Source organism: Phasianus colchicus, chromosome 2 (genome assembly GCF_987193195.1).
Source record: "Phasianus colchicus chromosome 2, bPhaCol1.hap1.1, whole genome shotgun sequence".
Taxonomy (NCBI): Eukaryota; Metazoa; Chordata; class Aves; order Galliformes; family Phasianidae; genus Phasianus; species Phasianus colchicus.
Genome location: NC_143437.1, coordinates 16,951,285 through 16,975,863, shown reverse-complemented (window position 1 = coordinate 16,975,863; position 24,579 = coordinate 16,951,285). Strand labels below are relative to the sequence as shown.

Genomic DNA, 24,579 nt, shown 5'->3' with positions numbered 1-24,579 from the left:
TCCAGGGATGGCCGCAGGCCACGCCCCCTGCCGGACGGCCGCTGTAAGCCCCGCCCACTCGCGGCCGGCGGCGTCGCGGAGCGCGGGATTCGGTGGCGGCTGGCGGGCAGCGGGAGGGCGGCTCCGGGCTTCTCCCGCTCTCCCCTCGGGAACCGCGGCTCGGAGCCGGCACGAGAAGTGTGCCAGGCCGTCACGTCTCCGGAGCCGTAGCTGCAGTGAGCTGGTGACCGCCAGGCAGTGTTCGCGGTAACGCACTGACACGTCCGTCCCCAGCGCTGCCCAGGAGCTGCCCTTCCCTTCGGCGCGCCTCCGCGTCTGCTCGCTGATCTCTCGGCAGAGCTGATTATTAGGTCACGCTTACAGCGTGCTTTGAAGCCTTCGGATGAAAGGCAGAAGAGATGTGAAAGCTGTATTTAAAGCACTTCATTTCCAGTCAGTATTTCTTGAAAGCGCCCGTGTCACTCGCGGCCCCGTTCAGTACGAACGTGCCCGGATAGAGGCAGAGTCTGGCTCAGATGATGGTTAACCCCAGCTTCAAAAGACACTTCACAGCCGCTTAGAAATCCTTTGTAGCTTCTTCACGCGCTTCTGTTTGTTTTGGTTTTGGCTGAGGATCACAAACATCACGCTGCTCTTTCCTTTTCCCAAGACTACAGAACAAGGGTGCATCGTCCCCTTCGGAGCGTTTTGCTTCCTAGGGCACGCAGCTCCGTCTGTCTGGCACCATCTCATGCACGGAGATAAGGGCAGCACAGATAACGCTATCTTCCTCCTGCACGCCCGCCCGCACCCTGCTTTGCAAGCGGCATTTCAGCATCAGATCTGGCTTTGCATCAAGATTTGTTAGTTCATCTACAAGATTACTTTCAATCTATTCTCACAGTTTTCATCTGGCACGTTTCCTGCTTGGTTTGCAGAGGCCATCCTTCATAGATACATACATATATGTACATATATTTGCATTAATTCTGCGGTTTAATACATAGCGAGCTTAATATTAAACTTCTCCCTTTCAGAAATGTTGAACTCTTTATCCTAAAATACATCTTAAAGAAACCGACATTTTGATCCCTATGGGGTTTGCTATGTTTCTCCCAAATGAAAGGAAATATTTTCATTTTATATACCAGCAAACCCACAGATGTTTCTGCTTCATGGCAGAAGCCGCCTGCAATCAGCCCTTCGTTTCCCCACATGTCTGGAGGCCAAGCTAAATGCAAGATGCTCCGTGAGCATCCTGTTTGACAAGCTGATTTGGAGAATGATGACAGAAAATTGATTTGTCTCATAACAGGATCTCTTCTGCAGCAAATGTTTGACACTTCTAGTAAACGTGTGACTATTCATCTCTTCTTGTGCCAGCCCTGCTATGCCAGCCCTGCTATGCCCTACAACAGGCGTGCCAGCAGAGCGGGTTTCTCCACAACATGCAGTGTAGTCTGCTGGAGAAGTCCCAGCTGGAGGGCAAGACATCTGCCAGTGTAGCATCCAGCTGAGGCATGGCTATGGCCAGCATGCTCTGCTGCAGCTCTGTAGCCTGGTGTGTGGCTGTTCAGAGCCAGCAGGCTCAGCAGATTTACCCTCAGTGCCTCTCTGCACAGCTATCTGGTAAGCATGGAATTGGCCCACTGCACCCACTCTCCTCTGCTCCATGCTGCTTTGGAGTCCTGTTTATAAAGACAGATATGGTGTCAGGACAGAATACTAGGAAAAAAAAAATGGCAGGTTCAGATTTTGAGTCTGGAAATCCTGGTCTGGAATAATATAATAAAAAATGAAGAAATATTTTTTCAGGAGAAAATTTTGAATTTGCAGTGATGCTGTGGTGGCTGTTTGAGATAGAGTAAAATATAAGATGTGCTTATCTGGCTAAAAACAAAACAAATCTACCTGGAGCTGCATGTTGTCCAGGTATCCCCAGGGCATGGAATACCCCTCCCTGCTCCCACAGGTCTGGCTGTTCCCTGGCACACAGCTGGTGTGACTGCCACATCGGACTTCTAACACCTTCAACAAATTGCTCCTGAGTCCTGTAAATGAGGGAGATTTTATTGAATGGCTATAACAAAGAGTTCCCAATAATATATATCCTTGAGAAAACCACTCATGGATAAGAGGAAGATGCTAAGTTGATCCAGTAAATTACTTATTTCTTGTAACAGCTGGTTACATGTGGCAAAGAGAGACTACATTCAAGCCCCAGAGAGGCAATTTAGTCCAGCAACAGTGGCCTCCACTAGGAAACACAGTCCTAGAAACTTCACGTAGAATAAATCAATTATTTAATTCAAGCTGGTGAATGTTTAACAGTGAAAAATACCAGCCATCTGCAAGTGCACAGTGAACCATTAAAAAGTTATGGAACACCAGAATGTCTTAAACAAACCATTCTGCTTTTCCTGGTACCCTTCCTCCCACAGCGGGTGAAACACGTGCGCTCTCAGCTGCAGGGGCTGTGCCTTCAGGTGCCCCCTGGTGCAGGGCAACAAGCACGTGCTGTTTGCCAGAGGAAGGGCTGCTAAATATTTGATTATCTCAAATGAGCATCTCTGAGCAGCTAGGTTTGCCACTGTGGTATGGGCTCATCTGCTGTGAAAATAGGGTTAGCGGCTTTGCAGGAATGGCTACATTGAATAAAACAGATATGAACACTGTTGCTAGGCCTACTGTTGTCATACCAGCCCAGAGCTCCCGTAGCTCAGGACTGCACCTTTTGGCTTATACTGGGGAATGAGGAAAGTGGACAGCCTGGTTGGTAGAGAGGGCTCTGTGCACCTTTGGGAAGGTGCTCAGATTAATGGAAGGAGCTACAGTGCATCTGCCAGTATTTCCTACTTCAGTGATCACTCAACCTCTTCCATCACCAAGCTGCTTTTCATAGGGGCTTCTAGCTTTTCCTGGAGAAGAGAAGCCCAGTGTAACCCTACTGCAAGTGCACAAACCAATGGATCTTCTCAGGAACTCCTAAGATGTTCCAAACACATTTAACTCAAAGATTACACTTCAGGCATTCATATATGCACAGTAAATTGGTTTTGGACATACTGGGATCAGCAGAGCTGGCACAATAACATGTAATGGCACCAGAGGACTAATTGAGTGAAAATCCTAGTGAGTCATTTCAATCTGTCCTTTCTCATTAGTTCTTGTTTGTTCAAATGTTGAATAAAGTCTATGGAGAAAAATAAGCCCGCTCAAGGTTTTATGCTTCTACTTTTCAGCACTCTGTTTCTTCAAGACCTCCACCACAATCAAGTCCAGATTTCAGTTTCAGTTTTTCTAAGAAATAATGAAATCAGCAGGAAGTAAGAGAAAGAAAAAAAAATATATGGAAGTTATTTACTAGAAACCAGTGGATTGTTTCTGTTGATGCCTGAAAATAACCATAGTACTGTTCTGTTTTTTCTTCCAGAGGTCTCCTCTAAAGCGCAGTGTAATCTCGCCTTGCACACAAGAACAAACACTGCTGTGTGTTTCACATCCCGTTGGACAACTGAATGACTGCAGTACAGCTGCAACCTTTAAAACACATTGGATCCCTTCTGGGACCTCTACACGGCAGGGTGCACAATACCTGTCTTTACTTCAAAGGTAACACAGTTCACTGTGCTGCTTGCTGCCTTGTATGTATACAGTAATTTATGGTGACATTCACGCTGACTTCTTTAAATTATGACATGAGCTGCGGGATAACAGTTAATCAGATGCAGAGTCTGGCAATACCTTTTTCACAGTGTCAGCAAACACTGCTGAAAAACAGCTTTATTGACAGAGTGCTAGAGAGACTCATAAGGAAAAATACACATGTGAAAGGCTATCTTCCCATTATACTCTCATTTTGACAGAGAGCAAATGTTCCTTAGGATGGATGCAGTTATAACAGATACAGATGATCATAAAAGAACAATTCCTTTATGATCATCTGGTACAATAAAATAATTATACCAGTTTAATATATCTTATGCTGATGCAATTGCATCTGCAACAGTACAGCTCTGTAACCAATCATGCTCTCCACAGGCACATGAGCTGAGAGCAGAACAGCACTGTTATCAAGAAGTTCTTGCTAAGCAAGATATGGTTGGGAATTTAAGCACTTCCTGAATTTAACCAACTCCTCTAATAAACTGATTTTACAGAAGAGAGGACATGGAAATCAGTGCAATTAGTGATTGCATTGTTGGCTCTCTGCCCAGAGAAAAACTGAATCAACCAGAACAATGACTTACATTCACGTAAGGTCGGAGCACCTTTTGGTGCTCTTTTGTAACACCTCCAGAAGGGCACTGCCCTCTGGTTCAGGGTCTAAAACCCATAGCATGTGTTCCCAAGGGGCCCTGCAGGGCCAGCATGACCCTGCGTTGAGTTCTGCTGATGTTTCAGGATCATCCTCCTCCATGCTTTGCTGCTATACAGCTGCTTCCCTCCTGTATTTTTTCCTTTTGACTTGATTTTTAAATTAGCCATATCTGCCTTTGGGTTTTCCAGGCACCCAATAGCACAGGGACTAATAGGCAGAAAGGTGCTTTCTTTTCAAAACCGTTTGCTGAGCCTCCTGCCTGTGTTTTGGGATGAGCAGAGCTGTGCATGCACTAAGGGGTGCTATTCAAGTTGCTCCCTTCCATCCAGCAACCAGACAGGTAATATACCTTTCAAAAGCGTACATTAACTCTGTCCTTCTTCACCTAATGATGAGGTGAACGCTTTTCAATGGACAGTGTGCAGCTGGCTCCCATTTGCTCAACTGTGGATCTCTTTTTTTTATGCTGTTTATTTTCCTCCTTTGGGTTGAATTGAAAATGAGCTGTTGTGAAATGGCTGCTGTCAGAATGAGCCACCCTGGCCTCCTCCCAGTCACAGACACCACACAAGCTCATCAGCATCCTTGTGCCAGGACTTACACTCATCCCACCTCCCTCCTTCACCTAACTAAGCAGGCAGAATACTGTCTGTTTCTCAGGTGCTGGGTTAGTTTGCTGCTGACTTAGAGAGGAGGCCTAGTTCCCTGAGGTCAAGCAAGCAGTGGAAGTGGCAGGAACATGCTGCTCAGAGCAGGGAAGGGAGGATAGGAGCAGGTCATCCTTGCAGTTAGAGCTGCAAGCTAATGCCAAATAGCAGTGATCTCACTCCACTACTGCTTGCAGCTGTGTTCTCCGTCCTTCTCCCTTGTGCTGAATCCACTGATGGAGTGACTTCTGGGTGAGTTGATTCAGCTGGCTGATCTGGCTGAAAACTATTCATTTTTATGGCGTGGTTAGTTTTCTGCTGCTCTGATGAGCAGATTTTGCCCTGTGGCCACACAGCCACTAGATGCAATTTAAGGAAAGCAGTGTAAATGGGAAACAAGGACAGCAACTAGCTTGTAGACAAACTCAGCCATAATACCAGACTGCACCTAAGAAGCAGCTAGATCAATCCAGCTCCCCTGCTGTCACTGAAATAAGCAGATCACTAGGCAGCTTGCTTTCCTACCTGTGTTCTTCTGCTCTAACAAACATATTCTCAGTGCAGAAAGAGTATTTTTATCTCCCTTAATCTGTGCTCATAGAATTGCATTACAGCAGGCAATTTCAATTTCTTCTGATACATGGACTGCTAGCGGACAGGCAGATCCTGCACAGCAGAACTGAATCTATTCTCTTCCATCCCTTCATGGTTTTTGTGTTCACAGTGGCAACAAACACAGACTGAAGTCTAGTGCACAGCAGAACTCCTGAGAATCATGGAAGTCCCACCAAAATGGTGACAGTTATTGGTATCATTTTCTTCTCTTAATTTTTTTTTTTGTTTTTCATCCAGGATAATAAGTAAGAGCAGATTTTGGGGAGCAAAGCAACTAAACAAAGATGGAAACGCTGAGCTACAACCTGCTCACTCCTGTTTCTTATTGGGCACCAATGGACAAATTACTGAGACAGGGCTTTAACTTTCTCTCAATTGTGTATGAGTAGGATATGGTCAAAGGAGATAAGCAATAACATAATTTCTTACAAGAGTAACATGAGAGGATTTGTTACAAAGTGGTGTAACAAGTCTAGGTTTGTTTCCAGGCTGCACTTGTAATTGTGCCTTTCCTTGGCCTGCAGAAGTCTCTCTTTGAGAGTCTGTGGCTCCTCTCCCCATCACTGCAGAAGGCTGTTTTGGTGCAGTGGGGTTATAATGGCAGTACTGGATCTCAGTGAAATAGAGCCTCTCTCCCTCTTTTTTTTGTCCCCACCCTACTGTGTTGTTATTGTTGTTTTTAAGTGGCTTTATTCCCAGGTCTGGCACATAGTCCAGTCACATAAAAAACTGAATCAGTACAACTGCCAGGGCAAAGGGCTGCAAAGAGATGAGTGTGAACGAGTTAAATGGCAGACAGGATTTCCTTAACCTGCCAAATCCTCATTTTTCATCATGTCTTGAGTTCAGGACTGGCACATCCGTCACCTGAGCTAGCACCTTTGGCTTAAGGTGCCTGAAGTTTATTTACATACTTTCTCACCCCTAGTTGCTGCTACTTGAAAGGAATAGCTGCTGAACAGGTCATGTATTTCTCCTCTTGAATTTAGAGAGAGATGAATCCTCTTCCTTTTGCATGCTTTCCTCCAAGATAATGAAATCTTTGGGTACGGAAAGGAAGGACATAATAACAAATAATTGGATGTAGTCACGGAGTCATGGGCTGGGAACCTCATGTATCTCACACAAAACAGGGTCTGGTGTGGCTGGTATAAAAGGCAGTTTTAGGAGGACAAAACAAAGCAAGAGGTAGAAAACAAGTTGATAAAGGAAAATCTTAACCAAGTTGATTACATCTCACTGGCTGGATTTCTGAACTGTTTTCTCGGGAGAGAAGAGTCTGAATGCATCGTTCAGTCCTAAAACTGCATGCCAGTCCTAAAACAGCAGAGGTTAATGCCCAAAATGCCAGCACTATGCCCCTGAGATAATATGCTATCATAACGAAAGGAGCAATTCTCTTACTTCTGTCTTCAGAAACTGCCTGACACTTGAAGAACCTTACTAGTGCAAGTATGTAAGTTAAGAGCTGCATCTTTTGCTGACACAGTCACACCGATAAAAGCCCTCATTTAGATGCAGCTCTACAGACACAGGCAGAAGACCACATCTTTAACCTCAGGAAGACACCCACAGCAACAGTCTTTCTAGTAGAGACAAGCCCTTAGGCTCAAAAAGATGTGAATGTGAATCTCCTGTGCGTTGCTTTTCTTACAGGGCTCCACGGAGTGCTTATCATTGTAATCGTTGTGTAGCCTTTATATAACAGCAAAACACAGAGAACAAAACATACTCACATATATACAAGACGTAATGAAATACTGTTTCCAGTTAAAGGACAGGTTCTGAAATTCTCAGCAGACACTGAAATGTTTTTCCAGATCAAACCTGGATAAGAAAATCCTTTGCCAGATGGATTGCCAAGCGTTAGCAGCTCTGTGTCCAGCACCTCCCAGTACCCTGCTATCAAGGACAGGTAGCCAGTTCTTGCTAAGCTTTTCTATTCAAAAAGAGGGCAGTAGCAATCTTTGCTGGTTGAACGTGTGGTGTCAAATGTCCCATTCAGGTCCTTGGGCATTCATTATGACCCCTCATAAAGTCATTTTGCATTGAAATGTAATTTTGCATGTGAAATGTAATTATCTCACTGTTGATCACCTAAACAGAATAATCACAGAGACACAGAATATTGTTGCAAGGGCACAATGAGGACCATCAAGTCCAGCCCCAGTCCCCAAACTGTTCTGATCATGAAAGTGAGGTTCTGGCCCTGATTAGGACTCCCAAGTTCCACAAAACTAAATAAGTGTTGAAAATGACTGGTTTGACAAAAATAATACTGTATATGTAAAGGCAAATAACTTAATGCACTACAAAAAATCCAATCATTTTGATCTTCTCAACAGTCACTTTATAGATGGGAGAAAAAACATCCATTAGGGTGACTGAAAGGTCCTAAAGGTCCAAAAGGAAAATCTCTCTAGCTACATGAAAACAGGTCAGTTTTAGCAACACTTTAATTGCAAAATGATCCAAGTTTTCAATTTTTATTATATATATATATATTTTAAGGAGCATTTTTCCCTGGAATTTGTAAAATATACTATTAGGAGAACATCTGCTTTCAGTGAAAACTTGTTTTTCCCAGTGGCCCTCTGCAAGATCTTACCTTCTAGCATGTTGGCAAGAATTAGTTCAGCAATTCCCTTTCACACCGTGAAGCTTCAAGTCTCTGCAGAGAAGTAGTGAAAGGACTACATAAATTGGTCACTGTGGAAAACCATAGCCATAGGATCAGGATAGCAGGAGCCTATGGTTTCTGTGGCTACTGCACGAGACAGACAGCTTCATCCTGTCACCAGAGTGGGACTGCACAGCATTTTCCCTTTGAACAGATGAGCTCGCTGCCAGCGACTGATTTCAATTCTGGAGATGCGGGAGCCACTTACCTGTTGCACAGCCTCAGAAAAAGGTAGACAAGAGCTTTACAGAAGGTCTCAGGCATCCCTATTTAGACTGGAGGCTGCTCAGTATCTAACAAAATGAATTATCAGCTATCAATGGATATATAAAAGTCTTAAGCTGTGGAGTGTTACAGGATAAATGAAGGCTCTGGTTGGGGAGTTATTGAATGCTTGAGGATTTCCAGTATCTTGATTTCTAGATGCCATTAAAAACCCACAACCTCAAATTTCACAGCAACTCAGCTCCCCCTGTGAGACCATTATGCATCCATCACTGGACACAAGGATGTGCCACTTCTTAACCTGACAGCATACTGCTACACTCTGTAGCATGTAAATTCAGCTCTGCTGACACGTCAGCTTCCTTCAGTGTAAGTTTATTCAAGCAACCGTGACCGTGCAGTGTGTGTTTGCATGGGTATTTTCACATATAAGAAACAAGCTCTCTCTGCTCCTTATTCCACTAATTCTGCACTCATAGCTGTTTCTTGAGGGAAATCATCTCCTGGACTGTGAGATTGGGTGCTGAGCCCCGCTGGCTTCACTGCTGTGCTTCGTGCTTTCAGTTTGGACCGAGTGGTCTCTAGGAACTTATCTCAGTTCTGATTCTCGCATGAGCTTGCAACATGAACTGTTGATTAAAAATATACAATCTTTTACCATCTCTGCACTTGTACGTGAAGTACATTTGCTTTCAGTGAGCTGAGAAAGGACCAGAGATCTATGGGGATTGTTTTGGTTGAGCAGTTTCCAGAGCAAAGCAATCAAACGATGGCAGTGCCTCGCTGTGCTGCCTGCTGCTTGTGCCTCTGGGATCATGAAGTAGAAACAAACCCCAGAGGACAAGACCCTGTTCCCAGCAGCCTCTGCTGGGCTCATTAATCCACGGGGTCGTTATGTGGCACTGCTGCCAGAAAACAGCTGGGGTGGGTCTGTTTTTCTCCAGCCTGCATGTAAGTGAGACCGGAGCTGCCAGACACTGCTCACACCTGCAAACAGTGGGAAGTGAGTGAAAGCAGGGGAGTCTCCCCAATTATTTTCAACAGAGCCAGGAAGCTGGCATTGAGGCTGCTCCTTGGCTTGCTCACAAGCTTTCTGTATGCCTTCAGGCCATTTACTTTCATTTCTGGGTGCCTCTGCAATGTCCCTGCACGGGTGCTGGGTGCCACGGCTCAGTGAGCTCAGTGAGGGCTCAGACACAGGTAAGCCTGTGCCATGGTGTGCTCGATTCCAGCCCAGAGGCTTTGTCTGATGCAAAATCACTCCTCACATTGCCTAACTGTCTTGTCACCTTTGGTAACAGCCGTGTTGGAAGCCAACCATTTCCTCTCAGACAAGTGAGCTCACTGCCACTTCAGACCTGTGTCAAAGGACTTTGCGTGTCACTTACAAACAGGCCATTCTCCATCCCCACTACAAAGGCCCTATCTGCACTACAAAACAAACACAACTGACCCAGATACAACTGAGCAGCCTTTTTGCATTGGTTTGTCCCACCAAGGAAGGGACCTGGAGCTGAGGAGGCTTGGAGCTTTCCAAGGTGGCACTTTGCTGTCTGTGCTAATGCACACCCAGCCTGCTGACCAAACCACACGGCGATGCTCCACTTCTCACATTGCCTCAGCACACTTCTTGAACATCATTTAGTAGAACATAATTTACAAGTTGTCTCCAGGAATGAAGCTTACCCCAGGAGACAACTTTTTTTCCTATTCTCCAGGAGTAGGAAAATACTCCTTATTCAGAGGCCCAGCCAAGACCCCATTTCCAGTATTGCCACAGTGTATTTTGCTAGCACAATTCCACATTTATTACTCGCTGTCTGCTCGTTCTGGATAAACAGAACTTATTTTCTGATTCTGACTCTAGGGGAACCTTGAATGTGGTTTCGAACATGTGGTCACACCCAGCTAAGGACAAAGATGTGCTTCATATGCCAGGTAATATACTGCTGGACTCACTCCATGCAGTCCAGACGAGCTCAGTTTATAACTGTATGTCAGTAACATTCAGCAAAGCTGCCCAAAGCAAAGCTTTGCAGGTCTGCTGTCATTGTGTTGGAATTGTTAATGGCATGCAGTCAAGTGCTAAGGAAAAAGCATGCTACATTGCAAACCCAGATAAAATTACCTTTTTGTTAACAAACTGTGTAAAATTGCCCAGTTTGGCTCACCTCAAGTTCCTCCTAGCTTCTAGGGAGTTTACATCCCACATTCCTTGAGCTATATAATGAGATGATTGCTACAATATTTTATTTTTTGGCTGTGTGGCACATGAAATAGGGCAGACTGATAATACAGCAGAGAGGGTGTAGAACAGCAGCTGTTACACTTTCAAAGAGCATTACTGATCTTTTTATAGTTGGCTGCAGTTGACATCACAGCTAAATAGAGTCTCACTCTAAAATATAATTTGCCCAGCCTATGCAGCCTTAAAGCCATGCATCGCTGGGAGGAGAGTGTCACAGGAAGCGGTACAGTGCCAGAAAGGCAGTAAAAGCAGGGAGGTATGGCTGCTTCTTTTCTCTGCACCCATTACAAAAGGCTTCCCTGAGAAGGCCAACCATCTCTGGAGAAAAGCAAGAGAGAGTAACCTCTAAAATCACTGTTGCTGCTTTAATACTGGTGTCACTGTGATGCTGCTAGAAGTGGGTAAAAGCAACTGTGCAGTACAATTCATTGGTGAGGAGTATATCCCACAGCAGACCTCCCTCATGAGTCTGAGTGCATGAGCTTTCAGGAGCGTGCTTTCCACCAGCAGGCCACTCGCTAGTAAGAAAATAATGAAGCTGGGTTTAGGAGAGGCTCAGACAGAACTCAAGGGCAATGGAGATAATGTCACAGTGGTGGCTGAAACTCAGCCAGATAAATAGCATAGCAGATTCACCAGTGCCCATTGTGTGAGGTTTGGCCACCAGAAGTCCTAAATCTATTCCATGCGTGCGCGTGTCTGAAGATTAATATACGGTTGTGGTGATGCCTTGACAGTTGGACTTGATGATTTTATAATCACGAAGGTTGGAAAAGATTTCTACCTTATTGTACATACTCCATATGAATGGCTTGGGAATCCTGAAGTAGCTTTCACGGTTTGACACATACCGCACCTCTCCTAGGGTTCTGTGACCAAAGAACGTTTAGTTTCCACCTGTTTTCTTCTGAGATTTCCCTCATGGGAACATGCCCCCCCTGAACTGCCCTGTTTCATCCTGTAGGGATTTGCCATCGCAACAAGAAGTTACCTTCACCAGGAAAGGCTGCAAAACATGAGGAGACAGTGCATCACCACAGTCTGAAAACCTTTCCTTGGCACTGGTTATATGGCATGCCAAAAATGTCCTGGGTAAATTATGAGTACAGCATCTTTCACAGTCTGTCACTGTTTACTGTCTCAGGCACACTCTGACCTTAAGAGAAAGCTGCACGCACACAAGCCTTCTCTGTGCTGGGAAACTCATCATCACCATCACCAACTGAACTAGCACATTTCCAGCACAGTGGCCAAGAATGATCAGCACTGCCTTCCTCCTTCCAAAAAAGGTCAAATAAATTTCTGCTTAAGCATATGACACTGCAACACAAAAGTCCACTCCAGCCTCACATCGATATCATTGCTGCCCTGCTTATGCTGTGCTCCCACCTAGTGCTTCAGGAAGGGATCTGGCCCAGTGTGTCACACCACCTCCTTGCCAAGGCATGCACTGCCTGCTCTCCTGGCCTGCCTGTATGTTGTGCAGGGCAGCTGAGAGTGCTGCCCTACAGTGACCCTACGATACCAGCAGTGCTGCCCTCCAGGCATGCCTTCACCATGCTTCACAGGAGGCATTCTCCTTTTCTTGGGAAGAAAACTCAGTTGTTCCTACTGTGTGATGTGGTCCGTGGTTTTATATCTGCTGAAGACACTGGCAAGAGTTGAGAGCTGATCCTCAGAAACACCAATTAAGAAAGGAGGTCAGACAGACCTGCAGCGTGCCCATCTTTTGCAGCTCTTTCTGCATACTATTTATGTGGTCCTAAATAAAATTCTAATCTAAAAGCAGCTTTTCCATTTTGATTAACCAAAGGAATGTGATGAAGTTGCACTGCTGCACACCTTGCAAACAGGACAAGAGGGAGGCCTGGGCAGCAGGAAGCAGGCACCAGTCCTGTTCTGGAACAAGGATCTCCTGGAAACAATCCTATGTGCTTTTCTGGCTCACCGTGCACATTTCCTTCAGCAACAGGAGCACAAGCAAGAATTTATCTTCAACTATCAAGCAGAAGCCTGCTCCATGCAGACAGTGGAAAGATGACCATTAGTCAGGAGAGAAGCAAAGTCAAGCTCTTTAGGCAGGGAGGAGTGGTCCTCAGTCTGCCAGGACATTCACAGTCAGCAGGCTCCCTGTTTCCCCTGAAATGTATGTGCTAGGACTCCTGCTGCTTTATCTGGTAGGGGGTACAAAACAAGGAGAAAGGACAGTTCAACCGAGTGAAACTTCTCTCTTTATTTTCTCCCCTTTGAATTTCCCAGCTTTTTCCATCCTGGCAAGATTTGTAAGGAAGACAGCACTTTCAAAATGCCAGAAAACCATTAATGCTGCTATGCTGTCACTGGCCAAGACACACGTGATATTTCAGACATCCAGGTGATTCTGTAACTGATGTGATATTGTGTCCAGTTTTGCAGTTTCCAGTCACTGTCATAAGGACTTGGTGTTCACACTTCAGGAATGGATGGCCAGGCCAAAGGGTGGTGATAGTCATGGAGGAGCTCCAAACAGAAACACAGACTATGCTGCTGCTGCACCCTTTGCTGATCAGTCAGCCTTGCAGCAAATTCTCGGGAAGACATACTCCCTTATGTCTTCTATTACCTCAGAGACCTAAGGACAACCTCACAGATGTGAAAAATATGATTGTAGAAGAAGACAAATGCTCTCTCCAAAGGATACAGGGCATGGACGCAGTTATCTCATTTTGAATAACAAATGCATTTGCTCTTTGGCCTGCATCCAATGGCACAGAGAATCTTCCAGGGAATGGGGAAGAAAAGCTGTCAAAGAGAAAAGTCTTAAATCCCCTAATACTGATAAGACAAGCTTGGTTAAATGCAAAAGAGAAGGGAAAGAGTCTACAAGACTAGAAGATAATGGAGAAAGAGATAAAGCTACCAATAAAAAGAGGAAGACCTCTTGACAACAAAGGAGAGGGTCAGACTAAAGAAGTGACAACAGTGTGCCCTTGACAAACAGGGCCAAAGTCAAATTTGCAAAAATGCCCGGGGCACTGGGCAGGACAGGGCAGGAACAGGGCCTAGGAGGAGGCAATCTGTTTGCACTGAGGAGCGAGGCAGCCCTTGGGATGGTACTGGGCTGCTGACATGGGGCAGAAGAGCAGCTGGAGAGGATAAAAGAGATACTTTCCTATGCAAGCACATGGAGCCTCAGCGTGAGTCAGATGCCAGAAAATCATGCCTATAATCACGCTTATAAAAATCAGGATAACCCACAGAAATAATGCCTACTGAGTTTGTTACATAGAATTATCTTTCTTTTGCTTTTCTTCAGTGCAATTTTAAATAGCAAAGTAATATGAGTCAGTTAATGCATGGAAGAGAATTACTTCATCAAATGGCATAGTAACTGCTGCACACCCCAGCTCTGAACATCAGAAACTGCTGATTTAATTATCAACCACAAATCCTCAGCTCAGGTGTAACTTCCCTCATTCCACCTACATCTTTAAAGCTGAAAATCTTCCCAGCTCTACAGGTGCCTGAAATAAAACACCCCAGAAAGAAAAAATGCCAAAGAAAAGCAAAACAACTTTTTTGCAAGTGCCAAGAAAAGAGACCAACAGTTACTTGTCTTTAAAACCAACCAGAAAAGATCGGAAACATGTAGACTGAATGATAAGAACAAAACCCGAGCATCAACCTTGGCATGCAACAAGTACACACACTCCAGCAGCAGAAGGGAAGAGCAGGGGTGAAGAAATTTGCAGTCAGTACTACTCAGAGAAGAAAGACTTGTGTGGTGTAACAGAACAGAGCAGCCAGGGGAAGGATGGTGGCTCTGTGTTAGCCTTGTAATGGGCATCCAACCTTACCAGGAGAGTGCTGGTGCTTCCCATTGCTTTTGGTTGTGAATGATCAGAAGACAGTTTGCTTTGTATTTGGGTTCTTCTCTTCATAACCACAAGACATTAGCTTTAAAACAACAATAGCAACAAGATAAAATCAAGATTCTCATAAAATCTATTGATTTCAGAAGCTGAAGGCACTAAGACAGATACCAAACACTGCAAAACAAAACCAGAAAATCTTGTGATTGCCATTTGTTAAGCTGGAATAGATAGAAGAAAGACTTCATCACATGTGGAATGAGGAGGGCTTAGGAGACTGCCAAACAGTGGTAGAAAACAATGCCTTAACACTGCTTGCTAAGACCAGGAAGTCTGAAAGCAGTAGATAGTGGACTCTTCAGAGCCTGTTAATTATTCGATGCTGTTAAAGAAGATGTAGCCCCTGTGCTACATATCACCCTGCTGTTTCCTGCCAGCCTTGCTGGGTTTGCACATTCTGACTGCACCCTGCAGAGTGGCTCCAGGTAAAGAGCTGAGTTGCAGCACAAGGAGGAGAAAAACAGGGCTCTGTTTTGTAACTTAACACTCCTCTTCTCATCTTCCTTTCTTCTTGTTATTCATCTGCAGAGACAGAGATTCTCCTTTGTGCTGTGAATTAACTGAAGATCACTGGAAGTGCGGGTAACCCAATAGTTTTATATGTACAAATGCACACATCAACAAATGTTAAAAAAATCCTTCTTTAAAGGAAAATACCTGTAAGAATAGAGCATGACTGTTCTACAGACCTCATTCAGAGGATGTGAATGAGCAGGCAACAGGAAGAAGTCAGTTAAATACATGCTTTAAGTTCTTCCACAGCATCACACTATAAAACTAGAGAGGGCACAGAGAAAACAAGGGTCAACAGGACTTGCTTCAGCCTAAGGCTTGCTGCTAAAAAAAAATCTTTGAGACTGCCCTCTCACTTCTGAAGTACTGTGACTGCCAGGTGTGTGCATCTTGCCTTTCTCAGGATGTCTCCAAACTCAAAGACAGGCTCAGGTTTTGCAGTGTCTTAATTCACCCCTAAATACCCAGGTGCCTTCCAACTAGGCTGCCTGCCTCCAGATGACATGTTCCTTTCTGCCATCTCATTTTCCCATTCCTGACACCATCTCTGCTGTTTGCTTTTATCTCCTTCCCTCCCCCAAATCCTCGACCTTCCTCACTCTTAAGGTAGGGAGCCAGCTGCCAGCAGTCAGACATACTCTGCTTTTGCCCCTTTGCCGTTTATGAGTTCCCTCTGAAGCCGGGCATCTCACCCCAAATCTGTTCCTGTTGGGATTTAGCACATGCAGACCCTTGATCCTTTCATATGTATTTGCGAGGTCTTTGCGCCTTTCCCACCGCTTTCTTCCAGGCCTGCTGTATGCCTGCAGCTCTTATCGACTCCCCGGGACGGAATACACGAATGCACCATGAGGTCCTGAAGCCACGTCTCACACCTTATAGGAAATGGTTCACCCAACCAGGTCACACCCCCTTCCCAAACACAAGGAGTGAGTCACAGGGTGCTACCGGTGCCTGGATGTTGAAAGCAGAAAGGCAGTGTTTCAATTCTCAGAGAAAAACACACGTATGTATGGATGTGATCAATAATAGCCAAGCATGATAGAATCACCCTTCAGAAAGGACAGATCCCATTTATTTTAACCCCGTGGAAAAATGTGGTCTGCAGCCATTGAGCAGGACTGGACCTTTACCTGGTGACCTGGAATCCTTACGGCACTGCACAGCTCTATGAACACATCCTACACAGGTCTGGTGTCAGCAGGGTCTGACTGCTCTGGGACACACTTAGAGCAGAGGATGATGTGTGAGGATGATGTGTGGAGTCCCACAATGACCAAAAGACCTCAGTTTTCAGGACCACAGCTGAAGACCCATGACTGAGGTCTCAGAGGTCTCAGGAATACAGTTCTACACATCTGCAAACAGTCTCAGAGTGAAGACGAGGTGCAGTTCACTCCCTTGAGCTTTTCCCCTTTGCAGCCTGATAGCTGGCAACACCAACACTGCCAAAGGACAGCTGTAAATGATCAACATGAGATCATGGTGAGATCAGCTTAATGGCAGGGATGTGTCTAAAAATACATAGATGTTGGTATGTATGCATTAGGAAAACCTGAAAAACCTCTAAAAGCTTTTGGAGGTTGTAAGGAGCTTTGTCAGAGGAGTTACATGGTAACTGGGAGCAATTAGAGAGAAATTAAGCATTCATTCTAAAGATTTCCTCTTAGGCAGAAAGAAAAAGCCCTCAAAACCTGAGCCTGGTGTGCATTAATGGTTGTTGGTATCGGGATTTGATGGGGAAGCTGGGAAATACTTGGCATTGTCATGCCAGAAGAAACTCTGGAGCAAACACACACTTACACACCCATTAAAATGTCTCTGGTCTACAACTAATTTCCTTTTTTTTTTCTTTTTTTTTTTTTTTCCGACAAACTAATATCAGTTATACAGGCACTGCTTCTTCAGTATAGCTTAAATTTTAGCTTTTACAGCAAAAATGTGTTTCTCTAAGAAGATGAAATTGGGTGTATGACTGCTGCTACTTCTTACGTCAGGCTTCTCTCATCATCTTTTGAAGCTGCTGGCCACCTTCCATTAAAGGAAACACATACATTGGGATCTCCAAGACATCAAGATTTGTGAAAACACTCAAGTAGATGAGAGAGACTTAAATCTGTGCTATTAAAAGGTTCAGCATTGTATTTAGAAATGAGAAAATTCACATTAAGGACATCCTCCTCTTGTATCATACACTTGGTAGAACAAAAAATGATCATACCCGAGTGCCCTGCCTGCAGAATCCCAGCACAAAGCAAACGAAGGAGTAAAAAGCAAGAGAGGTTCACACACAGGACATGGACCCTAGTGACTGATAAACCACTGCATGGCAATGCCTCATTCCCTCCAGGCAGAGCAGCGACACTGCTACAAGCACCAGGTGTCCCAAGGAGAGCATTTAAGATAGGACCAAATGCCATGCTGCTGCTTATATCTGCAGGCATTCCAGGACTCTACCCAAAACTCAGCTCCAACAGTCAGTAAGGAGGGATGTCAGTGTACATGGTTAGAAGATGACTCTGTGACCCACAGCAATCGGAGAGACTCCGAGCAGCTTGGAAACAAGGCAGGCCAGCAAATGTAGGGCCACCTCTTCCAGCCTCTTTAAAGCTGCAGTGTTTCAGAGCCCTCCTCACTGTGCTAGGTGCCTGCTGATGGCAGCAATGACAGGGCAGCACGCTCTCCACCTGCTTTTGTTGCTGCCTTCCATATTTAGAAATAGCTATCTCAATTTCAGATGTATTAATTCAAAAAAGCAATTCACTTCTGGATTGATGGTACAGATTCTGCTTTTCAAGGCGAGAGGTAGGATCCTTCTTTGTGCTTAGCCAGGACACACAGGGTGCAGGACTAGAGGAGGAAAGAGTCTCAATATCCTCCTCCTCAGGACTCTGCATTCCCAGCCAGCACAGCTTCGGGCAGATGCAGGCACCCTATGATGCTCACCGGCACTGGGGGGAAGCTCTGGGGGAGCTGGTGGGTGGTAGCTGGCATTACGGGGAGAGATGGTGGGAGAAAGCCTACGTTACTGAAAGCACCTGATCATCACTTGTGCGTGCGAAAGCACGAAGGTACAAACGGCTTACGAATAAAAGCTCTTTCAGAGCTGATGCTCAGCACTCTGCCCCTTCAGAAGGAGCAGCGTCTCACACAGCTCGCTGAGGATAACCTGCACGTCTCACGCCGCGATGCAGCCGGGAATGGCTCCTCGCAGGCACAGTGGTGGGAAAAGCGGTGGCACGGCCCGGCTCTGCCCGCCGCAAGCTGAGCTCTGGGGCTCTCCAGGTGCGTTCACCCGCAGCTCACACAGATGACAGCACGCACCTCACTTGCAGGACGCAAACCCCACAGCAGCGCCTCCCAGACGCGGTAGCAGCGGTGTGGCACCAACCCCGTGGCACCGAGGGAGCCGCGGCCCCGGCCCCACGCCGGACCCCCCGGGTCGGGGCCGCCTCCCTTCGGCACCCCCGCCCCCGCCGGTCCCCTCCCGGCTATAAAGCCCCGCGGGCGGCCGGACCCCTCCTGGCCCGCCGCCATGGCCGCGCTGCGCTTCGGGCCGCCCCCGGCGGAGCTGCCCGCGGTGCCCCCCTCCTGCCCGCCGGGCCGGTGGCTGTGCGGGACGGCCGGGGGCAGCGGGGGAGGACCCGGCGCGGCCCCGGCGCCCCTCGCGGCGCCGCCCCCGGCGGCGGAGGGGGCTCCGTCGGCGCAACGTCGGAAACGGACGAGCTTCACGGCGGCGCAGCTGGAGACGCTGGAGCTGGTGTTCCAGGACACCATGTACCCCGACATCTACCTGCGGGAGCGGCTGGCCGACGCCACGCAGATCCCCGAGTCCCGCATCCAGGTGAGGGGCAGCGGGCGCCCGCCCTCCTCACCGCCCGCCCTCGCCGCGCCCTCACGGCCGCCCTCTCTCCCCAGGTCTGGTTCCAGAACCGCCGCGCCAAGTCTCGCCGGCAGCGGGGGCCGCCCCGGCCGGGTCCCCCCGCCCCGCCGCCGCCCCAGCGCCCGCCGTGCGGCGCGGCCCCGCCGCTCCGCGCCCGGGAGGAGCGCCGCGAGTGGCCGCCCCGCGCCGCCGGCCCCGCGCCGCGCCCGCACGGGGGGAGCGGAGGCGCCCCGGCCGGACCCTACCCGCCCCGCCCCGCGTTCCCCCTCCCGGCTGGCGGCGGCTTTTCGGAGCCGGGAATGGAGTGGGAGGAGAACGCCCTCGGCGCCTTCCGAGCCCTCTGACGGCCGCCCGGCCGTGCCCTGCCCTGCCCGCGCCTCTTGCACTTTATCCCGGAGGGACTGCGCCTATTTATGACCGGGAGATGGGGGCGGCTGCGCCGGTTGCCGGCACCGTGTTACGTTGTTTACAGCTTCTATTTAACCTTTTTAAGCCACCAAGCCGACCGAATGCACTGTTCTAGGAAAGATGGGGGTGGGGAGGGGGCTGTTGTTACTTTTTTGAGAGAAAAAAATAAATAAAAGTTCCCATTTCTGCTCTGTGCTGCTCTGGAGCCGAGAGTTGTGTTCATGATGTGGACAGGGACGGGCTGCTGAGCGCGGAGGGGCCACAGCCCCCGAGGCAGGGGCGGCTCTGGGCCCTGAGAGCCACGGGTGCAGCGAGGGGAAACAAGAGAGCACTAAACCAGCACCCTTTTCCCAAATGGGACAGTGTGAAGTTAGGGCATAGGAAATGCAAAAAAAGCCCCTCAAAATGGGGCATTTATTAACGACTGTATTGGTGTATGTGTATCTTGAGGCAGCTCTTCCTGCTTACAAGTAGAGCAAGCTGTCAGACTCCAGATAATAGAATCAGCAGACCAGCAGTATCATCCAGTCCAACTGTCAGCCTATCCTCACGGTGCCCGCTAAGCCATGTTCCTTAGTACCACATCAACACAGCTCTTGAATACCTCCAGGGACAGTGACTCCACCTGGACAACCTGTACCAGTGCATCACCACTCTTTCTGAGAACAGATGTTTCCTAACATTCAACCTCAACCTCCCCATGTGCAACTTAAGGCCAAGACTTCCTGTCCTATCACTGTTACCTGAGAGAAGAGGCCACTGGCCTTCTTGGCCACCTGGGCACACTCCTGGCTCATTTTTAGCCAGCTGCCAGCTAACAGCCTCAGATCCTTTTCCTCCATGTCTTTCCTGCCACCCTGCCCCAAGCCTGTAGCAATACATGGGGTTTTTGTAACTCAAATGGAGGATCCAATCCTCGGTCTTGTTGCAGCTCATACAATTGCTCTCAGCTCATTGATCCAACCTGCCCAGATCCCCCTGCAGGACCTTCCTACCCTCAGGCAGATTGGCACTTCCTTGCAACTTGGTGTCATCTACAATCTTACCAAGGGTGCATTCAATTCCCTCATCCATATCAGTAAAGATATTAAGTAGGGCTGGCCCCAGTACTGACCTGAGGAACACCAGTCAGGAGACAACACCTGAACATCTCAAGGCTCTTCTGGAGACAAAAACAGAAGCGAGGGGTATGTGTACTGTCAGGGAAATTAACCTGTGTCAGGAATCACACCCCATAGGACAAGGTAACCAATACCCAAAATCTTTTGGTGTAACCCATCACATACCTGTGCTTGCCAGATCTGAGACAGCCAAATTCCTGTGGAGCTGCAAGCTTCCAAGGTTGAGTGGTGCAGCAGGAATGCTGACTGAGGAACTCTCTCCACAAACAAAATAACAGAGCTGTCCTGGCCAAACTGTAGAGCAAACAAATAAAAATGAAAATCTGACACCATCCATCCCAAGTGGACTTGGATGCCTAAGGAACTGTCAGGGATGGAGTACTCACAGCATTCACATGCATGCACAGCTTCCAAGTGGCTTGCACACTGAGCCTGCAAGCTGCTGCTGGGAACGGCAGCCCCTGCTGCTGCTCCTTTTCCATTGCGCTCTGCAGTGACTGAATTCATTGAGCTACATGGGCAGCAAAAAAGGAGACAAAGGTGAGCTGCTTCTCATCAGCACAGCTCCCCGCACTATGTACCAGGTGTTCAGCAAGCACCCAGGAAAAAGGGGAGGGATGGAAGTAAACTGCAAGGGGATTCTTTCCCTTCATGTCAGCAGTAGATCACATTTGTTATTGTCAGACCAAACCTTTGTGCTTTAAGTGAGGCTCTGGCATTTCTCTGTTTAAATGAAAACTGCGAGTGTGGGGAACCTTTCCATCTACTTTACCAAACAACACAAAATAAAGACACTGGAAGGGCCACAACCACATTCTGTTACATGATGAGAGGGGCAGCTCTGTGGCTAACTCGAGCAAAAGTAGTGTCTGGTGTTTTGTAATACTCCTTGTACATTTTCTAGATACTTCAAAACAACCACTCACCTTGTTACCCAGGCCATCATGTTTTGTTTTCAGCAATTAACGTCTCTTAAAAAATGACCTGAAACCACGTGCCAGAAGTTCACATTTTTGTGAAATATATCAACTCTTATAGTTCAATTTATTCAGTTACAAATTTCACTGAGAATAAAAGATTTATGCATTTCTCTTAATTAACAGAACAAGTTTAGCTAAATATAAACTCTGCACTAAAGTTTTGCAGTGGCACAATACCAACACAGAATACAGAAGCATCTTTAAACTATACAAAATTTTAAAATTGAAAATAATCCTGTTTACATATTCTTTATACATTAACATATAAAAGACCTCATTTAATGAGGCATCTAAAGGAATCCAAAACAACTCTACAGCTATCTCTGAAAATCCATATCTGGAAATGATTCATTACACAGAAGCTTTACAAGACTATTTAAACAAACCAATACACACTTTTTACAAGATTAACATTCCAAAAATGTATTCATAGGCAGGTTGTTACTTTCAATTTTTGCAGTTTACCTCACTGGTTATATTTTATTATAAAAATCTTCGTATTTATATATGTTGGGTATGTCAAATAACCAGGAATTTAATTTAAAAGTTGTGCAAAACAAACCCAAAGTTGGAAAAACAGTATGTTTTATCACTCATTTATATAAAATATCAACTAAAACACTTCTTTTTGCCCCACATAAAGGGAAAAAGCCGTAATGACTCTGTTTCTGGAAAGGTATCACTTCCATTTTTATATTCCTTCATTAGACTTCTTATATAAGTTATGATAAATTAAATGTTCCAGCAAGACACTGACTGATCTATAGACCTGCCCAACATCTTCTGCAACTTTAGTTCTCTGTCAACATCCCACCGCTGCTTCTTTAGACCTGGAACCCTCAGCCCATGCTATTACCATGCTAGCTGGTGGTATCTCAGGTACCTACAGAAGTGCAGCTTTAAGGAACAAAGACTGCCACACAGCTACTGACGTGAGCCATTTCCTCTTCGTCACTTCATCTAACGTACCAGGAGAGCCAACAACAAGAGGCAGGCAGAATTCATCTGAACTTTTAAAAACTAAGTTCAAATTATATGAAAGTACGTTTTCAGGTGTATGATAATAAATGCAATTACTAAGAGATTACCAGTTAGCAAAACTACCGCATGTGAATAACAAATGGAGAAATTTAATGTAATGCTTGCCAGTAATGCTGGTTTCCTTAAGAAGCAAATATAATATATTTAAAAGGGTCCGAGAGGTCTTCTTTTCCCTTATCTTCTGGCAGTTAGGGCATTTGTTGAAGCATATATAAATGAAGAGGATTTTCCAGAACTACTTGCTATACACTTGAAAGAAAGTTTTCAGTCTCTGTTGGTGTTATTAGCTGCAAAGGCATGTAAATTTCCCATCTGGCTCAGACCACTCTGAATATGTGCAACATGGATCTCGACATTATTCTGAAAACAACTACAAGGGACAGAGGAAAAAAAGAAAAGGATTAAACCTCTTACGTAAGGGTTGCATACGAGTACTTCTATAAGGTACAAGCAGTTAAATAAATCATAGTAGTGCATTCATATCAGTTATCAGGTTGCATCAGTAAATAGCATTTACAAAAACAGTTTCATGAAGTCAAAATTACTGACTTGGGTTCTTTAAAGATGACTGTAAAGTGGTTGGAGCTAATGAAAGAAAAACATTGTGAAGAGATGCTAAAGTACCCAGACTGAGTACAGTGAAATGCAAAGATCATCACCTTCTTAGCAGTGTTTATCAGCCCCTAGTTGCATCCATTCCAACATTTACTTGCAGTGTTGATGACAGGAAGTTTCTCTCTCTTTTTTTTTTTTTTTTAAATCAAAATGGAAAAGTGCTACAAAAAAACATTTCTCAATCGTTTTTTAAAATCAAAAATCTGCCTTACTATCTTGGCAAAAAAAAAAAAAAAAAAAAAACCATGCATGTAACAATACCAGTGTGGAGGGCATAAGAAAATGCTTAGCATTTCAGTATTTTTATTTTTTAAATTATGTAATTTAGTGACTATGCAAATCTTTAAAAAAAAAAAATCATGGTCACAAATTGTTGGAGTTCACAGTATACTCAGGAAGAGTATCATCATGTTCTTGCTATTTTTATAACGCCTCCTCAGGCATCTGCTTATGACAACTGTTGAAAAATGGACACTGGACTAGAGGAGCCTTTGATCTGGCACAATATGGCTGTTCCTTTGTGGTTGGTTTGTTTGTTTGTTTTCCCATTTAAAGTATTGTTAATAGAAGCCTGGCAGAAACTCTAATTGTCTCATATACCAATGCCTGATATTTACAGACAAGAGACTGAGTAACACTAAAAAAAAGAATATGAAAATTGTACAGAAAATATTCTAAAGTAACAGTTGTCAGTGAATTTCTTGCTCCTCAGTCATTTTAGTGTTGCTGTATCAATTTATCACTTTTTTTTTTTTAATCAGGTTACTTCACTTGTAGGTTCAAACAGAAAACTGCTATTTTTTTACTCCCTTTAAGAAGATCCTTTTAAATGGGACATCTTCCATAAACAGTTACCAGATTAAAATCCTTACTTATACTTACTTACATTCACCTCTAGAAGACATTAACAATTGCTTGCTGACACAAAACGTGTAATTAGGAATTAAATATTCAAAGTAGTAGTACCTGATATTTGAGGAGTCTATTGAATTCTTAATGTCATTTAATGAATCTGTTAGTGATTTAAATTCAAAGGAATTCAGGTCACCTCCTTCTGCTAGACACTGCAGGAGAAGAAAACAAAAAATGTTCTAACAGTTCAACACAAAGAACCTGACAGAGGCTTAATATTATGTACTTAATTAGGAGATACTATTTTTGCAATTATTTTACCTTAATCTGAAGTAATATTGCTGTAAGTCTAGAGATAAGGTCAGTTAAATTTTCACTTTCGACACAAAGCTGTCCTGTTGTGGAGGAATTTGCTTGCCTAACAATTTCCTGAGCCTCCTCTTCACACCTCCGCCTCAGATCTGTTGGCTGGTCTGCAGGCTGGAGGCCTTGGTCTGGAGCAAGCTGCACAGATAGAAAGAAAGATAAATGAAGGTTAAA

General features: G+C 45.6%; 2 protein-coding genes and 1 long non-coding RNA gene across 8 annotated transcripts in view; 2 read left to right on the top strand and 1 right to left on the bottom strand.

Moving 5' to 3' along the window:
- The first annotated feature begins 63 nt into the window (after positions 1 to 63).
- LOC149918866 (uncharacterized) lies at positions 64 to 11,148 on the top strand. Its single transcript, XR_016463995.1, has 3 exons — positions 64 to 246; positions 3,413 to 3,591; positions 10,335 to 11,148. It is a non-coding gene; the product is annotated as an uncharacterized LOC149918866 (long non-coding RNA).
- Positions 8,172 to 24,579, bottom strand: part of LIN9 (lin-9 DREAM MuvB core complex component) — a 51,164-nt gene continuing 34,756 nt past the window's right edge. For 5 of the 6 annotated variants that reach the window (XM_031596689.2, XM_031596681.2, XM_090134968.1 and 2 more), the window contains 5 exons: positions 24,361 to 24,543; positions 24,154 to 24,251; positions 20,938 to 22,942; positions 20,717 to 20,845; positions 16,445 to 16,598 (listed from right to left, as the gene is read on the bottom strand). In XM_031596689.2, the coding sequence (XP_031452549.1) occupies positions 22,837 to 22,942; positions 24,154 to 24,251; positions 24,361 to 24,543 (387 nt within the window). In that variant the 3' untranslated portion in view covers positions 16,445 to 16,598; positions 20,717 to 20,845; positions 20,938 to 22,836. Of the gene's footprint in view, positions 8,234 to 16,444; positions 16,599 to 20,716; positions 20,846 to 20,937; positions 22,943 to 24,153; positions 24,252 to 24,360; positions 24,544 to 24,579 lie in introns of those variants that run through there. The other variant, XM_090134967.1, reaches the window with a different exon arrangement.
- On the top strand, positions 18,660 to 20,062 carry MIXL1 (Mix paired-like homeobox). The gene is made up of 2 exons (XM_031596709.2): positions 18,660 to 18,983; positions 19,058 to 20,062. Exons 1-2 carry the CDS (start codon positions 18,675 to 18,677, stop codon positions 19,364 to 19,366), a joined length of 618 nt encoding a protein of 205 aa, XP_031452569.1. The 5' UTR covers positions 18,660 to 18,674; the 3' UTR covers positions 19,367 to 20,062.

Coding starts and splice junctions, on each gene's coding strand:
- MIXL1 (XM_031596709.2), top strand. CDS start 18,675: ATGGCCGCGCTGCGCTTCGGGCCGCCCCCGGCGGAGCTGCCCGCGGTG. Junction 18,984..19,057: donor TCCCCGAGTCCCGCATCCAG/GTGAGGGGCAGC, acceptor CTCTCTCCCCAG/GTCTGGTTCCAGAACCGCCG.